General features: G+C 40.2%; 1 protein-coding gene across 1 annotated transcript in view; it reads left to right on the top strand.

Annotated features, from left to right (window-relative positions):
* TMEM163 (transmembrane protein 163) overlaps positions 1 to 20,647 on the top strand; it is a 69,243-nt gene that overhangs the window by 21,211 nt on the left and 27,385 nt on the right. Inside the window, exon 3 of the mRNA XM_082199473.1 lies at positions 19,591 to 19,634. Within this exon, the coding sequence (XP_082055599.1) occupies positions 19,591 to 19,634 (44 nt within the window). The remainder of the gene's footprint in view (positions 1 to 19,590; positions 19,635 to 20,647) is intronic.

Genomic DNA, 20,647 nt, shown 5'->3' with positions numbered 1-20,647 from the left:
TCTGACCTGCAGCTCCCAAGGCACCCACATGCTGCTTGAAGAACTAATTATTTTCCAGTCCAGTACCACAGTGGAGAGCAAAGTTGCCACATTCTACTCAGTCCAGTGCCATGAGGAGGAAGAAGATTGTCTCCTCTTCTATTCATAGATAGCTCTCTGAAGAGCAGGGAACAATTTTATTATACCTGAGCACTATAATAGGGAGGAAAACTCCTCCTCTACAGGGGAACCAAAGTGGTGATTTCAAGTTGGCCAACACTCACCTTACATGTCCACCCAGTGAGAATGGGTGGAGGTGACCAAGACAGGAGCAGCTTCCTGTACTATACAAGCATGCAGGCAAGCAAGATCTACAGCAGCTCTGGCACACAAGGCAGAGGCTACAAACAGACTTCCCTTGAAATTCAGAGCAGGAACAATAATCCCAACGGAGCCCTCATGAACAGAAACAGTGCTTATGTATTTCATATGTCACAAGCATCTAACAAGGGTTAGATCTGTTCATGCATGTGTGGAATGGCCACACACCCCTTGGCATGAGATTTCCAGAGGATTACAATGTGGCATTGCGCTCCTTGAGCCAGTTTGCATGATGCCCTAATGCTGCTTTCCTTTCTGATGGGCAGCATTGGGCTGTTGGCCATGCTGGTGGAAGTTGTAGTCCCAAACACTGGAGCGTACCAGGTTGGGGAAGCCAGCCAGTAGAAGAGTAGAAATGTTGGCTGAGGAACTAGAGGATGTTTGTGTAGCAATAGTCCACTTGCTTATTTCCATAGCAATTTTCCCATAGTAATTATGGCATGTAGGTAGAGCTGGATAGCGTTAGGCGGAGCAATGGATGCAATATTTATGCTGCTCATCATTTTGAAGCATGACCAGAAGCCATGCTGCTGCAAATCTGGACAATGGATAAATGCGATGCTTAGGCACATACTTAATCCACCTGGAATATAGTGTTGACTGAACCACATTGGCTGAAGATCTCTGGAGCCAGACTGTGCTGTATATAGCATACTTGCCTTGGGGGAATCTGACAGTTTTCACTTAAGAATGCTACAGCAGAAACCAGAAGGAAGTCAGAAGAAATTGTAATTGTAAAAGACAAGAAGGAGCTAGATGTGAACATAATCTAACTAACATTTTCCTCCTGGAAGCTATTCTTGCATTTCTTTATAGCTGCTAATATCTGTTAGTATACGCTATCTTTTATTATGTAGTCTACTGCAGGAAAGATGAATTTACAAATGTGGCACTTATAAACCTTTAATATAGTTAAGCAATCTCCCCAGACAACAATGACTTTGTCAGTTTATTCTTGATGGATTATTTTAATAGAGCAAATATTGCTTGAATAAAATTGTATTCCCTAATTCCATACACATGACTCCATTTTATTCATACTTCCTTGTCGAACATCAAACTGCTACTAGATTTTTTTGGTGCTTATATCCCTTCTGTTTATCTATACCAGTGTCAGTCTCGTCCCCCTCCTTTTTTCTTCCCTACTCTTCTGTGAGTACAGGAATATCAGGCAGGTTGTTCTAGTAAATAGGTAGGGAATCTCTGGTCGGTGGCAGCAGGGGCCTGCAGCCCTCCACACTTCTGTATCTGGCCCTCAGCTCTCTCCCGAAGTGTTCTTGCTGGAATGTGTCCTTGGATCCTGACAATACCTCTTGCTTGTACTGATGGAAGACAGACGGGTGTGTAGAAACGACTGTACAAAGGTGAAGCCCACTTAGCCTCTGGTCCCATCCAACACTGGCATATGGCTCCTGAAAGATTACTCTTAAGGAAATGTGACTCTTGGGTTGAAAAAGGTTCCCCAACCATGTACATGGATAGGGAACCTGTTGCCTTTTAGATATTGTTGGGGTCCAGCTCTCATCAGCCCCAGCCAGCATGAACAATGATCAGACATGATGGGGAGTTGTAGCTGGATATAATCTGGAGGGCTGCAGGGTCTTCTTCCATGCTTTAGCATATAGCTAGTTATTTGGACAAAACTTTATTTTATGGTGCTTCCCTCATATCAAGGTTCAGAAATATCACAATACGTTAAATTTATTTCTGTTAATATAAATTCATCTGGGAAACGATAAACTACTGAATGTGTAGAGGATGCTTCACGCAATACATTGTTTAGATATAGACTAAACCTCTGCATAAGCATGAATGTGAAGCATGCACCTGAACCGTAGATTTCAGCAATGGGCTCAAGTGTTTAATTTTTATTGCCATTTTTGTTTTTTGTTTTTGACAAAAATGGTCTCTTGAAGCGATTCACATCTATTGGTACAATGTAGCGCTATGATAGGTACGGTACATAAATGAAAATGAGGAAAAGACTGTAGTGTTAGGCTTGCAGAATGAAAGACTGACAAGGGAAAGGAAGTAAAGATATAAGGGAGATCAGCTTGACAAGCCAGAAAAAGTAGTATTGTGAATGCATTTTTATATTCAGTTGGGGCTTGGTTGATGCTTGCTGGAGATTTTGCTTGGGTAGAAACAGTGAAACTAAACAGTGGTCCTTTAGGTTGTTGGGAGAGTGTCTTGTTTCTGTAGTCCAGGACATCTGACAGTAATAGAGTTCTTTGTGGCAGAAAGCAAGTTTCTCCTTTGGCCAATGACTGGGGCTCTGCTGGTTTTTCTGTTGCTGCAACAGTACTGTTCTTGGGAAGGAGAATGCACCACCCCGTTAGATCTTGCTCCTTTGATGCATAGCAGTAGCAAGAATGCCTTCCTCAATTTTTTCACTTTGCCTGCTATAGAAGCTAATCTACACTGAAAATTAAACTAGATTGGATGAACTTTGGTTAATTTTATTTTTATGCTGTAAGTGATATTTTATGGTGCAACACCTAGCAAACACTAGTGATCTTCTGTAATTTCAGTGATGGTTTCATCGATCAGGTCTTGTATGTGATAATATAATATTGGAGTAATGACTTAGAAGGCTGAGAGTCCTTGAAGTAAGTTGAGAGCTACTTCATTATAGAATAGAATAGAAAAGCCAATGGGGGGGGGGGACCCAGATCAGATGTGGGGGCAGGGACCCAGTTTTTTCTCTTGTATGTCAGAGTCATATTTGTATCAAGTTATTGCAACCATAAACAAGGACCCTGGGTCACTGCAACTTTGTGTTGCTGCATATTCTATCATTTAGAACATAGCATTTCTTAGTTACTCATTAGTATAGTAGTAAGTATCTCCTTCTGTCATGTGGGAGACTGAGTGGTACAGCAATAAAATGGCTAGCACATTTGCACAGCTAAGCAGGGTCTGGTATGTCTTCAAATTGGATGGGGAACCATGTGTTGAGATTCCTGCATCCAAGGGGGTTGGACTAGATGGCCCTTGGGGTGCCTTCCAACTCTACGATTCTGATCCATAGTGGCTAATAAGGTCTAGCAAAGAGAGAATGGTCAGGTGTATTGACTACCACTTTGTTTCAGGGTTCAATTCAAAGTGCTTGTGGTTTAAAAGGTCCAAATGCATAGTTCTACTGCATTTGAACACACCAGCATTGGAGCTATTAAACCTATGAAAAACGAAATATAGTGCTGAAATATCAACACCTGTTCTGTAACAACTAAGATGTGTGCCAGCTGCCAGTGCTTAATTTGGAATGTATTGCAGAAAAGAAGAGACTTGAGAGCAATATTGGGGTTCATAGTTTTTATGACATCATTACCTCTGTTTCTTATTTTTCAGGCATGAGTGCCAGTGCTTGTGCAGCTAAAAGGCACACTTGTGCACAAGAGGGAGGTTCCAAGGTTTATAGAAAAGGGGAAAGGATCCACAAAACATGTAAAAACCCAGATTTGTACTGTGTGCATGTGTGTTCAATATCAATTTATATTCACTTGCATTTACCACCTTTACTTTCTACATGTTACTGAATTATGTTTTTGATTAATTAGAAATAAATATTAAAAGGTCAAAGATTAAATTTTAATTTGTCCTTTAAAAAACAAATGGGAACTGGAGCTTGTTTTCATGAACATATACAGTGCAGAGTGCCTTGTGTTTGTGTGGGGGGCTTAAACAGTGATTCAGTCACCATGATTGATGTGCCATGTGGGCAGATACACGTTCTCTCCCTAGCTAACAGGACCAGTCATCAGGGATGATGGGAGTTGCAGTCCCAAAACATCTGGAGGGCCAAGTTTGCCTATGCCTGGTTTAGATCTAAGCATGTTGGCTTCCCAGTAAATGTCTGGTTGTGTTCCATTTCATTTGGGGGATCTAGATAGTATTCCCAGAAAGATTCTTTTGGTAGGGAAGGTAGCTGCTTTTTCCTAAAGCTGAAATGGTGATTCCTTGCTGCTGGAAAAAATGCCAAACATTTTTCTGGCTTGTGTGTCAGCTGCAAATTGAACTGTGTGGAAACTGTTATATGAGAGATGCATGCACTTATTAGTGTCTGTCATATCACTAGCGTCATAGCCTCCCCGTCAAAATACCTTCATCCTTCCTTACTTTCTACTTGCCTTTTGTTTGTTGGATGCTGAATGCTTCTCTGATATTTTCAGATGAGGAAATGCTTATGCAACCCTTTATAAAACAAATTACCCACCCTGTGAGTTTTTCCTTTTTCTTGACTTCTGTTTTTGAGCCATTTCATGAGCCCCTTTTCTCCCCAGTTCACCTTGTTTATTTTATTTTATTTTGAATTTGGTTCTCTCTCTTCACTCTCCACAATATTGCAAACGCATTTCCTATGGTTTATTAAAGGGAAAACATTGGAAATAGTTCATTTACAATATTTATTTCTTCACTATGCAGTCCCAGGTCTGCACTCACAAAAATAAGACTATATGATTAAGAGCAATACAATTCTATAACACACAAATCTGTACCCAATTAAGCATTTAGAGTTTGAGATTCTGTTACTGCTGTTGAATTCTCCCCTCTCCCCTTGTCAAAAAAAACCCCATGCTCACATTCCTCTATTTTAGCAGTAAAAAAAATAAGGTTTTAATTGGCTACTGGAGCTATAGAAACTTGTGAACTAACACTGAGCGCATTTGACCTGCTTTAAGTTTCACAGTATTCTCTTTTTTGTTGCAAACACTTGACCTTTGCAGGCTACAAAATGTAGCAAGCTCACAATGCCTTGTAGCCAAGTAGAATCCTTTAAGATAAAGAAAAGAAAGAGTGACTACAGTTAATAGCGTATTAATAGTCAAGATCTATATACCTGGAAGCCAGTTTGACATATAATTGAACACGAAGTCTCTCTTTTGACAAAGCTTTGCAACATCACCTTTCACCTCTCATTGCCTCCTATGTTGCTGTCTTCAGGCAGCAGCCAGTAGAAATCATTTGGAGTCTGTGGTGCTTACGTCACAGAGGGACTTTGGACCATTGTCTCATTGTCTCATCAGGCTGAGCAGGTTCAAAGCCTTTCATTCCTCAGAAATGGAAGCAGCAAATCTGGCACACTGGGAATACCAAAGAAGGTGTACAGTATTTGATTAATAAAGTACTCCAATAGAATGTCTTTTCCAGAGCTGCCAGCATAATGGTTTTTAAAGCAAAATACTTCCATCTAGCCTTAGATTCAAAGCAGGTGAAAAGTATAGGATGCTCTGAATTTTCACTACAGTATCAAGCATTCTAAATAACCAAATATTCCCATGCATTGTTGCAAATCAACATCACAACAGGTTTGGGTGCAGGATTGTGGTGGAATATTAACTAGTCAAGTGTGCAGCTGCTGGCATTTAAATACAAGCAATGTTGCTTGAGCAGCCCTGAGTTCAGTTGTATTATGTCTCCATCAGATGTGATGAACAAATAAAGCAGAAAAGATCACAGGGAATTTAGAAAGTGATGCCAGCTCCGAAGATCAATGAAACATGCTAAAACTCGACCTCCTTATTAGCTCTTAATCATTAGATAAGATTTGTTCATTCATCACAGCAATGCACACACTATCCTGTGTATTTACTCTCCTGTCCAAAGCAACAACCCAAGCAGGTTTAGATGAGAAGGAAGGATTAGCAACAAGCAGAATTTGGGTAGGATGGTGGGGGCGGGAGATGGTTAAAAAAAAAAGCCTGCCACAGTAACAGAATGGCTAATCCCTGAACCGTCTGTTCTGAGAGATGCCCTGTATTAAAATATTCAGTAAATTTCTTGGAATTATGAATGGGAGAAACTGCTTTTTCAGTTTTGTTTGTCCTTCCACCCGCCACAACTGTGAACGGGTTTATCAATTTTTTTTATTTTTTTTTAAAAGCTTGTTAAAATTATGAATTAAAGCCTGGATCCTGGAAATTGGGAGAGGAAAGTCTCTCTCCTAATTGCATATGAGTCTCGAATAGTGCTGCTCATTACTCAGCTTGTAACCAGGCCCTGTAGGCGAGTGGTTCCCATGTCTAAGAAATTGGCCAATTGATTGTCCCTGAGGGAGCAGGTATCACACTTTGGAAATCCTTCTGGATCCAACTTTGTCACTGGAGGCCCGTGAGGTCTCAGTGGCTAGGAATGCCTTTTATCTGCTTCTGATGGAACAATATCTATGGCCGTTCTTGGACCGTGAAAGCTTGACCACAGTAGACCAGGCTTTAGAGTCTTTAAAAACTGGATCACTGCAGTGCAGTCTGTATGCAGTGCACTTTGTCTGAAAACTACAGTTAGAGCAGAATACTGCAGCATGATCAGTGGGAATGAGATTCTGTCAGCATAGAACACCCATGGCCCTTGGCCAAATTCAAGGTGCTACGATTAGTAACACCCGTAACAGCTTGGGACCAGTTTACCTTGCTCATCCACTCAACAGCTTCAACCTGTGTAACTGGCACTTTTGCAAATGCCGTATAATGTTGAGTTTCCTGCATTGCAGGGGTTGGACTAGATTACCATTGGGGTCCCTTCCAATTCTATTATTCTTTTGCAAGTAATTGATCCTTCAGTGTGGCAGCACCTGTTGTCTGGAGCTCCCTGCATATTAATATTAAGCAGGCGCCTTTACTATACATTTTTAAAGGCTTGCAAAAACAAGAAATTGTTTAGGCAAGTCTACCCCGATGTGCTATTTTGACGTTTGTACATTGATCAATTTTATTTTGTCAACTTAGTTTTTTTAAGGTTGGTTAAAGTTTGATTTGTATTTTAATGACCATTTTATATTGTTTTTATGCAAACCAATTGTAAACTTTGCCTATTAAGAAGTTAATAAATGTTGTCAAATAAAAATAAATCCAGCGGGAGTGAAGAGATCATTTCAAAGCCACCTTAAATTTTCCAAGTCTTCTATAGTCTTTTTAAATCTCTTACACCCTCGGCTGGTTCCATCATTTGTGATGTTGAGGTAGTCTGTCCTAGGCAAATCAGGTTGGTTGAAATATATATTATAGAGTAAAACATATTGCTGTAAGCTTACAGAAACTGCCTGATAACAGCTTGTATAAATGTGCTTTAAGAACACAAACAATTCTGGTAATATTCTCCTTGCTTAATAACAGAGTGAAGGGTGAGTGTGTGCTGACTTGAGTATGCAGTCTTGAATACGTTTTTAATGGCAGTAACTGGCTATTGACTGAAGTCAATTTATATGAATATTTACATGAAGTCCACAATAAATCATGCAATTACAAACACATTTGATATGCATAATTTCTCAAGTTGTATTTAGAACTGTAGTAAACATCCATTAAGCTGCCAACTGTGCAATTTTCCTTTATGCAAAAGTTTGCAAACAATTTGAAAAGCCAACCATATAGTTGGCATTAACAACTGCTGTTCTTTCAGCAAGGATGGAAAAGGTGGAGCAATGCACTGTGGGGGTAGTTATTACCCTTTTAAAAAAATAACACACACAAAAACAAAGGACTATAATGTGACCTGTTTGAAGCAAGGCATGGTGCCTTGTTGGTTGTTTACAGAAATGTAAGAATTAGCCTGCCTTCTCTGCCAACATAAGCATACCCAAGCTATATGTGTTGTGATTCTTCAGAGTGAGTGTAGAAATTGATTAAAAAGTCAGATTCCTGGGAAACTTGATATTATTATTTCCTTCTTTATTTATTTATTTCATTTAAGAAAGAAAAAGGGAAAAGGGGTTACGCTAATTTGAAAATGCTGACCTGGGTTTTATGTACTTGAAGAAAGACGGAAACACAGTGGTTGTGGGTATTGGCTCTTGTGCCATGTGTGGCTCCTGCCTTCTTAATTTCTTGGTAGAAGCAGAATAAATTATGCAAAGTATCACAAATATGCATATGCAGTTTGCAGAACTCAGCATTTCTATATGTTGAATGTTGGTGTTCAGCAGTAGCACACGTTGTTGTCGTTTAGTTGTGCTTGACTCTTCGTGACCTCATGGATCAGAGCACGCCAGGCACTTCTGTCTTCCACTGCCTCCCGCACTTTGGTCAAACTCATGGAGCACATGCAGGTCTGCCTAAAATGGAGCAGGAAATAGGATGAGAGATATCAAGGTACATTCGCTGTTCTAGAAGTAGGAATAATTCAACACTTTGAGCGCATATTGGGCATTGTGCGGCTCCTGAAGCTTCCAGTCTTAGATCTTTGCCCATATTAACAGGCATTCCTGGAAGACACTGATTTTATCTAGACCAGGCACCCCCAACCTGTGGCCCTCCAGATGTTTTGGCCTACAACTCCCATGATCCCTAGCTAACATGACCAGTGGTCAGGGATGATGGGAATTGTAATCCAAAACATCTGGAGGGCCGAAGGTTGGGAATGCCAGATCTGAGACCTTTTTGAGTCTGGGTTTGTGGACTGAACGGTCCTTCGCTCTGGTGGATGACCTTTATTTAAAGAGAGAGGGTATGTGTGACCCTGCTTCCTCTTGTTTCATCTCTCTGTGGCTTTTGACACCATCATCATGGTACCCAGACTGACTCCATGGGATGGGCATTAGGGCTATACTCCAGCAGAGTCATTTTGCAAACTAGTGTTGAGGGATGCTATTCAGCTCTCTGACAATTATGTCATGGGGTGCCACAAGTAACTATATTGCCACCAAAGCTGTTTAGCATTGAGAGTGGTCATTAGGGGATTTGGAGTGAGATGCTACCAGTATCTCTTTCTCCACTGCATGTGAGTCGGGTACATTTAGACTGGAGAGGTCAGTTATGCATTCTGAATGTGGTCGCACTTGTCTATAGAAGTAGGTGCATAGACTGGAAATGCACCAGGATTCATCTTTTTCTCTAGAGGCCCAGGTGTTCTCAGTGTCTAGGGATGCCTTTCACCAGCTCTGGCTTATAGCTACAACCATTCCTGGACACAGATAACTTGGCCACGGTAATCCAGGCACTGGTGGTCTCAGTGATTGATTGCTGTAGCAGTGGCTCCGAGTGTTCTTTTCCTGACTGAACATCTCCTGCCCTGAAGTCATCATTAGCCCCTCTGGGGAAAATGCTGGTACCTGTTTTCTCCACTGTTTCCCAGCAGGGCTAATCACAGCTTCAGGTGCAGAGGAGATTTAGACCAGAAAAATAGTGCAGGGGGAAAAGGTTAAACTCCATCTCACTAGCATGCTCTTCTGATCAAAATTGGAGCCCCTGTCGCCACAGAATGCAAAAATAAATATTGTCAAGAATATTGCATTTCTGTATCATATCACAGCTCTTTGGGCTTAAGATCCATTGTAAACAATGAAAGTCTTGTAGTGTCATGCCAACATATTGTCAGTCTATTTAATTGGGCTTTGCAGCTTGTCATATCTGAAGCAGAGTTTATTTCTAACTAATTAAAACCCAGGTTATTTCATATGAATAGAATGATACAAAAGAGGAGTAATTATAATAACCAAGGTATCCTGACTCAGTCAGTCATCATGTTTTATTTATTCTAGAAGTGATTAAAATATTTAGAGAACAAATGTTTAGCATGAAGCAAATAGCTGTATGTGAGAGAGAAATATTTTATATTTGTTGCATCCTTTCATTACTCCTTTACCTGCTCAGCAAATGATTGTGGCTAAAATAAACATAGAAAGCTGATACTAGAACTTATTTTACTGTAGATTTCAATATAAATCCAGCATTCATCTTTGCTGTTTCTGCATGTATTTAGACTAAATTAACGATGCACCCACAGTTCATATAGCAACTCTACATCTGCTCACCAAGCACAAAATGACCTGAAGGTTGTTAACTCCTCAGAGAAAGAGATATTGGGCTGAATAAGACAACATGTTTGTTGTAGCTTTTAATGCATTGCTATACCAACTAAATTGTTCACCAGTAATTCAATTAACATTTCACATGTTCAGGACTGTTTAGAAAGGAGTAGAGGGGAGAAAGAAGATGATGGCCAAGCTAGAGGATACATAAAATATCTCTGCCTTAACATACATGACTTTTAACAGAAAAAGGACTTGATCCTGCTGCCTGTCTTGTGGTAAGGGGGTATTTAGCCCCCTTTGCCCCACTCTGATGCTGATCTGGATAAGACCTTTGGAACCTGCAATTTGCTCAGGAAAGCATCCCCTTTTCAAATCAAACTGAAGCTGGTTTGGGAAAAACTCAGGAAAACACAATATTTATCAAGCTGCAGGATAGATGTGGATTATGGCTAATGTTGTGTGTGCATGGCTTCACAAAATACAGTGGTGCCCCGCAAGACAAATGCCTCGCATGACGAAAAACTCGCTAGACGAAAGGGTTTTTCGGTTTTGCGTTGCTTCGCTAGACGAATTTCCCTATAGGCTTGCTTCGCAAGACGAAAACGTCTTGCGCTTTTTTAAAAAAGCTGCTTGAAGAGGCGCAGTTGCGACGGACCGTGCTTCGCAAGAAGAAAAACATCGCAAGACGAAAAGACTTGCGGAATGAATTCTTTTCGTCTTGCGAGGCACCACTGTAAAGATGGGAGTACACTGGATGCAAATTTAAATGGGGTGTATGTACACAGCCTAAGTTAGAGCTGTTCATTTCAGTAGGTTTACTCTGAGTAAAACATAGTTGAATACCACCAGAGATGTATACATACAGATGTGCACTTCAGACTGATTTTAGGAACATGTCTAACTACCAGCACATGCCCATCATGACTTTTTGTTTGATCTTTTTCTTTGAATGGTGACCTCCCCCTGCTCTGTATTGCCATATTGCAAAGTGCTTTAAAATTTCTCCAAATTTCAAAACAGGATGCATGTTTAATGGGAGGCAGGTTGTTTCTTAAAACCATGCGTAGCCCTGATGGCATGATAGAATTTAATTATGCAGATTTCTGTATTGTGATATGAGCTGTGGGTACTATTTCAATGTTTGGCTTTAACATTTCAGTTTGAAAAATTGTAAAACATTCTGTTGTGATAACTTATTTGAAAAAGAAAAACCAATAAAATATCCCATCAAAACATATGAATTTAGAATTACTCAGTTATATAAGACTACTACAAGTTCAATCTATCATTTCCTTTATGCATTCATAAATACTAATATCCAAATCTTAGGGCTTTGGCTAGCCCTAATTTGAATATTCAACTAAAATTTAGCTGCACATAATCCATAAAGTGTGCTAATGAATGAATGAATTATTAATGCTAATTGGTTTTCCCAGTGTGGTAAAAGCTTTTGGTGTGTTTTTTAAATTAAAAAACACACACACCCAAACCCAATCTGGCAGATCTTACTCCCACCTCAGTTTAATTTAATACTGCATGGTATGGATTACAGGCTAAGAAGCTCATTAATCCAATTGAACCAAATAAATGAAGGCTGATTTATGATTGCCTGCCTACTTTAAACATAGTGATTAGATGGCTAAATAGCATTTTGTGGTCAGGCATGTAAACTGCAGTCGTCAGGCATGGTTAGCCGATGTTACCTGCACCAGATTACATGAACATGATTAATTGTTGGCATCTGTTTGTTTTGGGAGACAATGGAAGAGTGTGCCTACATGGGTGAAGTCAAACCTTTGGAGAGTTACAGCACCTGCTGTGGCTGTAGAGACCAATATGGGAAAGACACGTTTTGCAGCTGGGACAGATGAAGAAGTCTGGTTTTGCTGCTACAGGTGCACCATGGCACTTCTTGTCTCTGCACTCCTCCCAGAGGTAATTTCTCCTTTAGTCACTGCTATGGATACATGACTTGAGTGACAGTCTCCATTATAGGACTGTGAAATCCAACTATCCCAGGAATAGGGTTTTATCAGTTCCAGCCCTGAGGAAGCATCTGTAAATATGTGCCAGTGGACCTGATCCTTCACTTTTAGAGAAGTGTAAGGCCTTTTATTTAAATTAGTTTAGGGGTTGAATAGTAATTAACTGTGCCTGTTTGATCTGTTGCAGTACATATTTGTTATGACACATCATGGCTTTTCTTACTTTTGTTAAAATTTGTACGCCACCTCTGTCATTAAGAGGAAGTGTGATGAAAATCAATGAATAAATAAAATCTGTTCTAAGGAGAGTGAAACCCTGTGAAACAGCCCAGAATAGAGGGATTTGATTAATCTGGTCAGAAGGGCACATGCTGCTGATCACAGGATATAAACGACACTATATTAAGAGACAGTGTAATTAAGATACTTTGCATAGAAATTTGGAAGTATGCCTGGCTCTGTGCCTTGCCAGATATGTATGTGTTCTATTGACAAAGCTTTTCTGTGGTAATGAGACCTACTGTGCTAGAGAGATGGACATGAAACATTTACTTATTCACAGCTTCACAATGCAGTGAGGATTGACATGCAGCTGAAAGGTCAAGGAGATTCTCTGAAATTAACTTTCTTCTAGGTTAGCGTACTGCTGCTATTGTTTATTTGCCTGTGCCAGTGTTGCTGTCCTTGGTACCAAAGTGCATATTTCATGCATTTAGCTGTATATTTAGCTTGTACTTCATTCCTGCAAGATACAACCTTGTTGTAAGCATGATATTGGTTATTTCATTGTGCAACATAGCATCATAGGATTGTAGAGTTGGAAGGAACCCCAGGGTCATCTAGTCCAACTCCCTCCAATTCAGGAATCTTCTACCCAACATTAGACTCAAATCTACGATCCTGAGAGTCTCATTCTCTGTTGACTGAGCTATTCCAGCTGCCTAACAGTTTAAATACAAAATGCTGCATTGTACTGAATCATCACTTCCTTTGTAATACGACCAACCATTGGACTGCAGCAAAATTGTTGGACCCTGCAGGTTTGTCAATCTCTAACTTGTGTATCCGGTCGATTTCCCAGAATTCTCTTGGGGAATTATTTGACTGATGGTGATTCTCTCTGCCAGAATAGGAAGCTGGCCTTCACTATTGACTTTTAAATCAAGCACCTTGGTTTACTGCAGAGCAGGATGAAACTTGCAAGAAAAATTGTGCTGAATTAGATAGGACATGTTAGAAAGCCCATTTTTAGGCAGTGAGGTGGTAGAATCAAGGATACAAACAAAAACATATTTGTTAAGGGGAAAGTATGATTAAAATGCTTTGTATAGAAATGTAGATGTCTGTCACACTCTATGATGTATGCTAGCTGTGTGTGTTTTCTGAAAAAGCCAGGTTCTTTTTGACTACCATTGAATCAATGGTGTCCCACCCATAGAATAGTTATGGGTCAAGAATGGCTTGCTACAGTTTAGGCTATCCAACTCTGAGACGCAGTTCATTTGTTGTGTTGTGGTTTTTTTAAATTACTTTGATAAAATTGCACCCAGGCCTACTTGGCAGATAAAAAGGGGCTTCTTTGTAAGATGTCAATGGTACCAGGTTGTTTGTACTTGCTTTGAATCAATTGCACCTCAAGAACATTGGCCCATGCTTGCGTCTAAGAGAAGTGTCATGTGATGCTTGCTACTGACTGATAAAGGCAAGTTGGGATAGGCTGGGGAAGTATTTGCATGAGCTTGTCAGACCTGTGTCTTTTTATGAGGGAAACTTGCTGTTTTCTCATAAGAACAGCAACTAACTTCTTGTTTAAAATGTGTCATCCCGGCACTCCCAAATTGACCCATATTATCCTTCTCTTTCCTGTGCATGTCTTCTGTCTAAGGTACATTTGGCTGGGATGTGGTCTCTGCCCTCAGACATCCATCTGGTTTCCTCATTGCTATAATTTTATCTCTTCAATGCTTCTTTTAAATTCTGGAAGGCATTCCATTTGCTTGACATATTGTATGTCCAGCGTTATTGATGATCTGGCACCTTGACTTAGTTCTGTGTTTCAAAGTTTTGTTCTTTTAAAAATGGGGGGGGGGATTTTTCTGTTTTGTTTCGTAGCTGACTTGGACTTTTCCAAGAAGAGAAGCAGGATAGAAATCCATTTGCTATTTTTTTTATGCTGATTTTTATTTATTTTAAATTACTGGCTAGAGACTCTAATTTGAAAACATAGACTTTCATAAATGGTGGTTTTTGTTTGAAGGAATGTGCTGAGGCTAAAATACAGGAAAGTATAAAGGGACTAGATTGCACTCAATTAAACTAATGGGGAAGCAGGAGAGACCTGTCTGGTGCTGAAACTACTGTAATATGGTCAGTGCATCTCGGTTTCATAGCATTTCTGTATTCTGAGCCTTCGCCATTTACATCTTCATGAGGGAAATGGCAATGGCAAATTTAATCTGGCCATACGCTGGGCACAAGTTTTAGAACTGAATTCTCAGTTTTGTACCACCTTCTTGTTGTAGACGTTGTGCCAGAGACAATGTGATGTGGCCTGACTGAAAGAATCAGGTGTTTGTTGTTGGTGTTCGTTTTGTGTTGTGATGTTTTTTGTTACCATCTGTCAACTCACTTTTAGGGTTTGCTTATTTCAGTAGGCTCCATTATGAAGGCTGCTCAAGAGCCATTGTGCATAAATTATTGTACTTGAAAGTCACTTTCTGCAGAGCCTTATTTTCTCTAGTACTGGGTTAGAGAATCTGCACACAATGTGTTTGAACCACGTGAAAAGAAGTTTTTATGTTACAACCAGTGTGTGGGGCACTCTCATGTGGAAGCAACATTTAGTGGTTCTCACCTAGGAAATAGTACACTAGAAATCTTTATTTCTATTTTCTTCTGAAAAGGGGGAGGGAAGAGGTTCTGAAATAACTGAGACTGTTTAACGATGCAATATCTGCATTCCATTCTTCATAGGTAAACAAGATAACAGACTGCTGCAATTACAAAAAATGAGATTTTTAAGGCTGTCAAAATATATCCAAGCACATATCCCATATGGAGCAGGGAACACACACAGTCCTGGGTTTAAATTTATATAATACCACAGAACATGAAAAAGAAATGCTTGTAAATAGTATTGAATGATAATGGAGCCATGAGAAAAATCAATTCATTTCTTTAAAGTGCACTGCTTGCATCACAAATCTGAAGTAGACCTTTTAAATATTTATAAAAAACTGTGTTGGCTATAAAAAGTATGTCAATCTAGCTTTGAAAAAAACAACAGCAGCAGTTTTTATATAAACAATTAAGCAACTACTCTGTTACATATTTTTAAACCTATTTTCTTTCCCCATGACCTCAATATTGCAATGCTGATCCCTCTGATAAATGGCTGGATGAATACATTTTTAGGCATGTCTTGGGAATGGAGCAACTTGTCTGTTTTGTAGATTGATAGGTAGTATAAATAAATTATCCTTAACCTCTGACAACTGCAGGTGAAAACAGACTTTGATTTTGAAGTGGGTTTTAGTAGACACACTCTATATTCCAAAGCATTTCGTGTTTAGCTTGCAGAAGGTATGGTCTTACTGTGACTTACTATGTCTCACTGGACATTTGGATCACCTGTTTAGGTTTTTCCACAAGCTGTGACTAGACATTACAGCAGCTGAGGAATTCTGGTTTTCAGCAGCAGTGGTGAATCTCCTCCTTTAACTTGTGGCCTGGTTTGCACAGGATGTTAAACCATAGTTCCTTCCCTGCCCCTAACTGTGCCACATAGAACAAGACACAAGTCAAAATCTTATCGTTTGTTTCCTCCAGACAAACTGCGAGTTGTAAGCCAAGGTTTATGCTTGTGGTTTGTTTGGAGGAAACAAACCACAAACCAGGTTCACATATCATGACAAGCCAGACGGTGGCTTGTTTTGGGGTTGTTTCCTCTCCTCCATGGTCGTGTTGGGAGTTGGGAAGAGCAAATCTCTTGAATGCGTTAAACTATAGCTTATTTTCAACCAAGGTCTTAATGTTGCATCAGAATGTAGCCAGTTTCTAGTAATACAAAACATGTGATAGGACATTGCTACCCTACTAGAGTGTTGACAGATGAACTCTAGTCAGCTGCAGGATAACTTTAAAAAAACATTGAACCAAATCTGGCTCATCCTTTTAAATACATTCTGTACAGCTTCCTTAATTAAAGAAAGTGATGGAGTTGTTTCTCTATTCTGCCTCTATTTTTAGTTTCTGGTTGTTTCATTATTCTGTTTATGAAGAGACAGTTCTTTTTGAAAAAGCTGTATTGAGTCTAGGGGTGGGGGAGTGTAGCCCAATTGTAACATCAGATCAGATCTCCCTGATTCAAATTGTAATTCCCCCTGCACAGTCATTTGCCCTTTTAAAAACACAGGGAAATCCTATCACAGAAATCCTGATACCACAAAGCTGTACTATTGATATGAAAATTAGTCTCCATTTCACCACCTTATATGTAATAGGGTAGGCGCATGATGAAATGGCATGATCGTCACAGTCATGTGTTTTGCCTTTTGGCAATTCCTGCTGCTGTTCCTGCAGTTCTTTAGGCAATTCCTTGTGATATCATGAGATGTGTGATAAAATCTGTAAAGTGCTCATCCAGCAATATTTTTAAAAGGACAAAACCTACTCTACTGAACTAAAAGGTAGCAAACAGGCCAGAGATCTTATTATAGTATGATCCCAATTAAATCAACCCAAAGGCTGGATAAACTAAAATGCCTTAGCCTGGCATCTTAAAGCCAGCAGTGATAGTACCAGGTGTGCTTCCCTAGGGAGAGCATTCCACACGTCGTGTTTCTCACAATGTGACCTTCTGCACATCCCTTGGAGGGGGCACTCTGAGAAGGGTCTCTAATGAATGCAGGATCCAGGTAGGTTTATATGGACAAAGATTTCCCCCTGAAGTGTTGGGGTCCTGAGCTGCATAAAGCTCTATAGGCCCAAACCAGCAGTTTAATCTGAACCCAGAAACTAAATGATTATCCTTCTTAGCAGCTTCATACTGCATACACAGTTAATACAAACTCTTTCTTTCTAAAGTTTCTGTTGCAAAGCATCCAAAAGAGGGCATTCCCTGGACTATATGCAGTGGCTACTGCCTTATACTATCTGGCTTGAGCTATTCATGAGAAACTGTCTACCTGCGGAAAATGCAGAAGTCATCATGTGCAGTTGTCCCTTGAACAAACCGGAGTTACTGTTTCCTTATTCTATTTTAAAATGAGTCGTTGTTGGGAGAACCAGTGCCTTTACCATATTTGTCATCCATTGCTGTGGTCACTTCTTGTACCACACACAGGCAAAATGCTCTGTTTCTGAACAGTGGTGGTGCTGTGTTCCTCTATTTGAACTAACCCTCCAATGTTGTGGACTTTTCCATCCCTTGCATATGTGATCTGAAAGGGTGGTCCTTCTGCTGTACTGTAGAGTGCTTTTAAAATCGCTGTGCTGATTTTTCTGGACTGGCTTTTGTGCTGTTTCCGCAGAGACACGAGGAGTGAATTTGCCCTTTTCAAAATGCCTATTTCTCGTGTTTTTATGGGAGTAGAGCAAAACTGTCTTCCCTCCCTAAAACTGGGTTTTTGATAAATTTGGATTGCCTCGCCATCTCCATGGCTTTGTGAAAGGTTAAGTCCTCCATTAGCGCCACTATTCAATAAACCTCTTTGCCTAGAATCCCAAGCACTACTCTTTCTCCCTAGTGCTCCTTTTTATCAGTAAACTGAATGTTCAGCTTGTTTGTATGAGACTCTTTACAAATGGTTCAGGTTTCTTCAGGTTTCTGAGATCTTTGAAAAAAGCAGTCCTTCTCATAAACCACATTTTCTTCTTTGAGTTGAAATGGACATAAAACTTGTCCAAAATAGCTTTGGCTGCTTTGGTGCCTGTTGTTAGAGGTTTGTAGATAGACTAAAGATGTTGCACAGTCTGATGTTCTGAAGTGGTGTAATGCTTATGCTGTGTTTTGGCATAGTCCCTATTATGGTCAAGAATGGGTGGGATGCAAGCATGATAAATATTCCATTAACCTCAATTATCCCTACTTTGCTCAGGAATGTTGTAATTAGAACTTGTTCTTGTTGCAATGTTGAAAATTAAATGTTCCCTTTGGGTCAGTCCCACTGTGGAAATGCCAGTGATAAAGTTGATATTAACAATTCTTCTGAGTTTTTTTTTAAAAATTATTATTTCCTAGACAACTTCTTCCTGATAGTAGTACTTGTAAAATTGCATGGTAAAGTGATCAACCGCATGCAACAAAGTGGAGGTGTGATTGCTAGAATGTAGGTGGAAGAAAACTTGGAACAAAGCCAACACAATTTGGAAATGATCAAAGTCTACTTGATACAATCAGTGGTGCTGTGAGGGTACAACAGGAAGCTCCCTAAATGCAGCAGAGGTGTGTTATATTTTGAAGTAAGTTAATACTGTCACCTAAAGAGGCCTCTCCCTGTAAGACCCTTAAATAATGAGTCTGAAATCTCTCTAACTGCACCACTATGTGTAGTGATGGCATCAAAATGTACATGCTGTATTTTCCCACATCATTGTCTGTGCAGTGTCAGTAAGTTGAGCTATTTTGGATAATATCTGGCTTTAATAGCTATTGAGCCATTATTTGTTAATGCTGATTATTCCATAGTTCACAATGACATGCTTGTAAAACAGTCATTGGATAAATTATTTCAGACCAGTGTACTATTCCTTGAATACAGTTTCTGTATCTAAGGTGTCCTGAACCTCTTGGCTATTGGTTAGAGAAGTCAGTACCTGTAGCTTGAAAATATGGATCAAGTCCTTTGAGCTGAATGGCCAGCCAGTGATCTTGACCTTTAGACTTTTGCTCTTCATAGATAAATCTAACCAGACTGCTGTCAACTGTCCCCCTTCCCCTTTAAAAAACTAAGTAGTTTTTGGGGGAACGTGTGCCCCCGTTGTTCAGTTTCAAATCTTTCCTTTCTCAAGTGGGCTGTTAGAATGAGGTGGTAGCTAACCAGATCTAGGGTCTCTTTGATAAGGCTGGCTTATCTGGGTCCACTTTAATCTAATTTCAGATCTGATTTTGAGAGGGAAACCAGAAGAAATGGTAGTGTTGGCTTGATTTTGTAGACTTCTCAGTGGCATTTCCAGATAACTTATTTGGGTTGCACCTTTGCTCTGAATAAGCTCTGTTGTGAAGTTGCTTACTTCTTGAAAAGAAAGAATTGGGTGGTGTTACCTGCATGTTTAGTTGGCTTCTGTTTCAGCCTCAAATGTTAAAAATGATTTTCACGTGCCTCTCCTAAGTGACAGATTGTTCCTCCTTTGATTTACAGAAGCTTGGTGGAGTCTCTACCATTGCTAATGAATATATTGTGATATTTTATTTGTTTACTTCTCTTCAAACTGCAACTTTTCCTCACTTCAGTGAACAAAAAGATCAAAAGAGTATTTTTTTACTTTTTCTTTTAGCTGTCTCCGTAATGAGGTACAGTGCTTCATCATTTGGATTTGCTGTAAGTAGTCTCTTAATTGAAATGTACATTGCACAACTCCCTGGTCCTGAATGGGGTAACTGTGCCCCTGAAGGACCAGGTGCGCAACCTGGAAGTCACTTTGGACTCACACCTGTTCATGGAGGCGCGGGTTAATTCTGGGTCCAGGGTGGCTGTCTACCAGCTCCATTTGGTACACAGGCTGAGACCCTACCTACCCGCGGATTGTCTAGCCAGAGTGGTGCATGCTCTAGTTATCTCCCGCTTGGACTACTACAATGTGCTCTACGTGGGGCTACCTTTGAAGGCGATCTGGAAACTGCAATTAATCCAGAATGCGGTAGCTAGACTGGTGACTGGGAGTGGCCGCCGGGACCATATAACACCGGTCCTGAGAGATCTGCGTTGCCTCCCAATATGTTTCCAAGCACAATTCAAAGTGTTCTTCTGACCTTTAAAGCCCTAAGCATCTCCACCCCCATCGTTCAGCCCGGACACTGAGATCCAGCACTAAGGCCCTTCTGGCAGTTCCCTCATTGTGAGAAGTGAGGTTACAGGGAACCAGACAGAGGGCCTTCTTGGTAGTGGCGCCTGTTCTGTGGAACGCCCTCCCATCAGATGTCAAGGAAATAAGCAGCTATCCTATTTTTAAAAGACATCTGAAGGCTGTCCTGTTTAGGGAAGTTTTTAATATTTAATGCTGTATTGTTTTAACACTCGATTGGGAGTGTTCTCCACAAGTAGGACCATGGGCAAAGCAGCCCCCTCCTCTTCTTTCCAGTAACTGATGTTCAGAGACAAGCTGCCTCTCATTCTGGATGCAAACGCTTCCACCATGTTTGGTATCCATATGCACCCTACCCATAAACTATCCTCTTGTGGATGCTCAAATTGTAGCCAAATTAATAAGAAGTCTACATTCACATTCCTGGTCCTCTCTACATAAATATCATCATGCTTGTCAAGCAGGATGTAGAAAGATCAGTATGCATTTAACAACTTGTTTTGTGGTAGGGGTATCTTGTAGTAAACTG

This window comes from Podarcis vaucheri (genome assembly GCF_965113315.1).
Source record: "Podarcis vaucheri genome assembly, chromosome: 1".
Classification (NCBI taxonomy): domain Eukaryota; kingdom Metazoa; phylum Chordata; class Lepidosauria; order Squamata; family Lacertidae; genus Podarcis; species Podarcis vaucheri.
The sequence above is the reverse complement of the archived record's forward strand: the minus strand, read 5'-3'. Positions and strand labels throughout refer to the sequence as shown.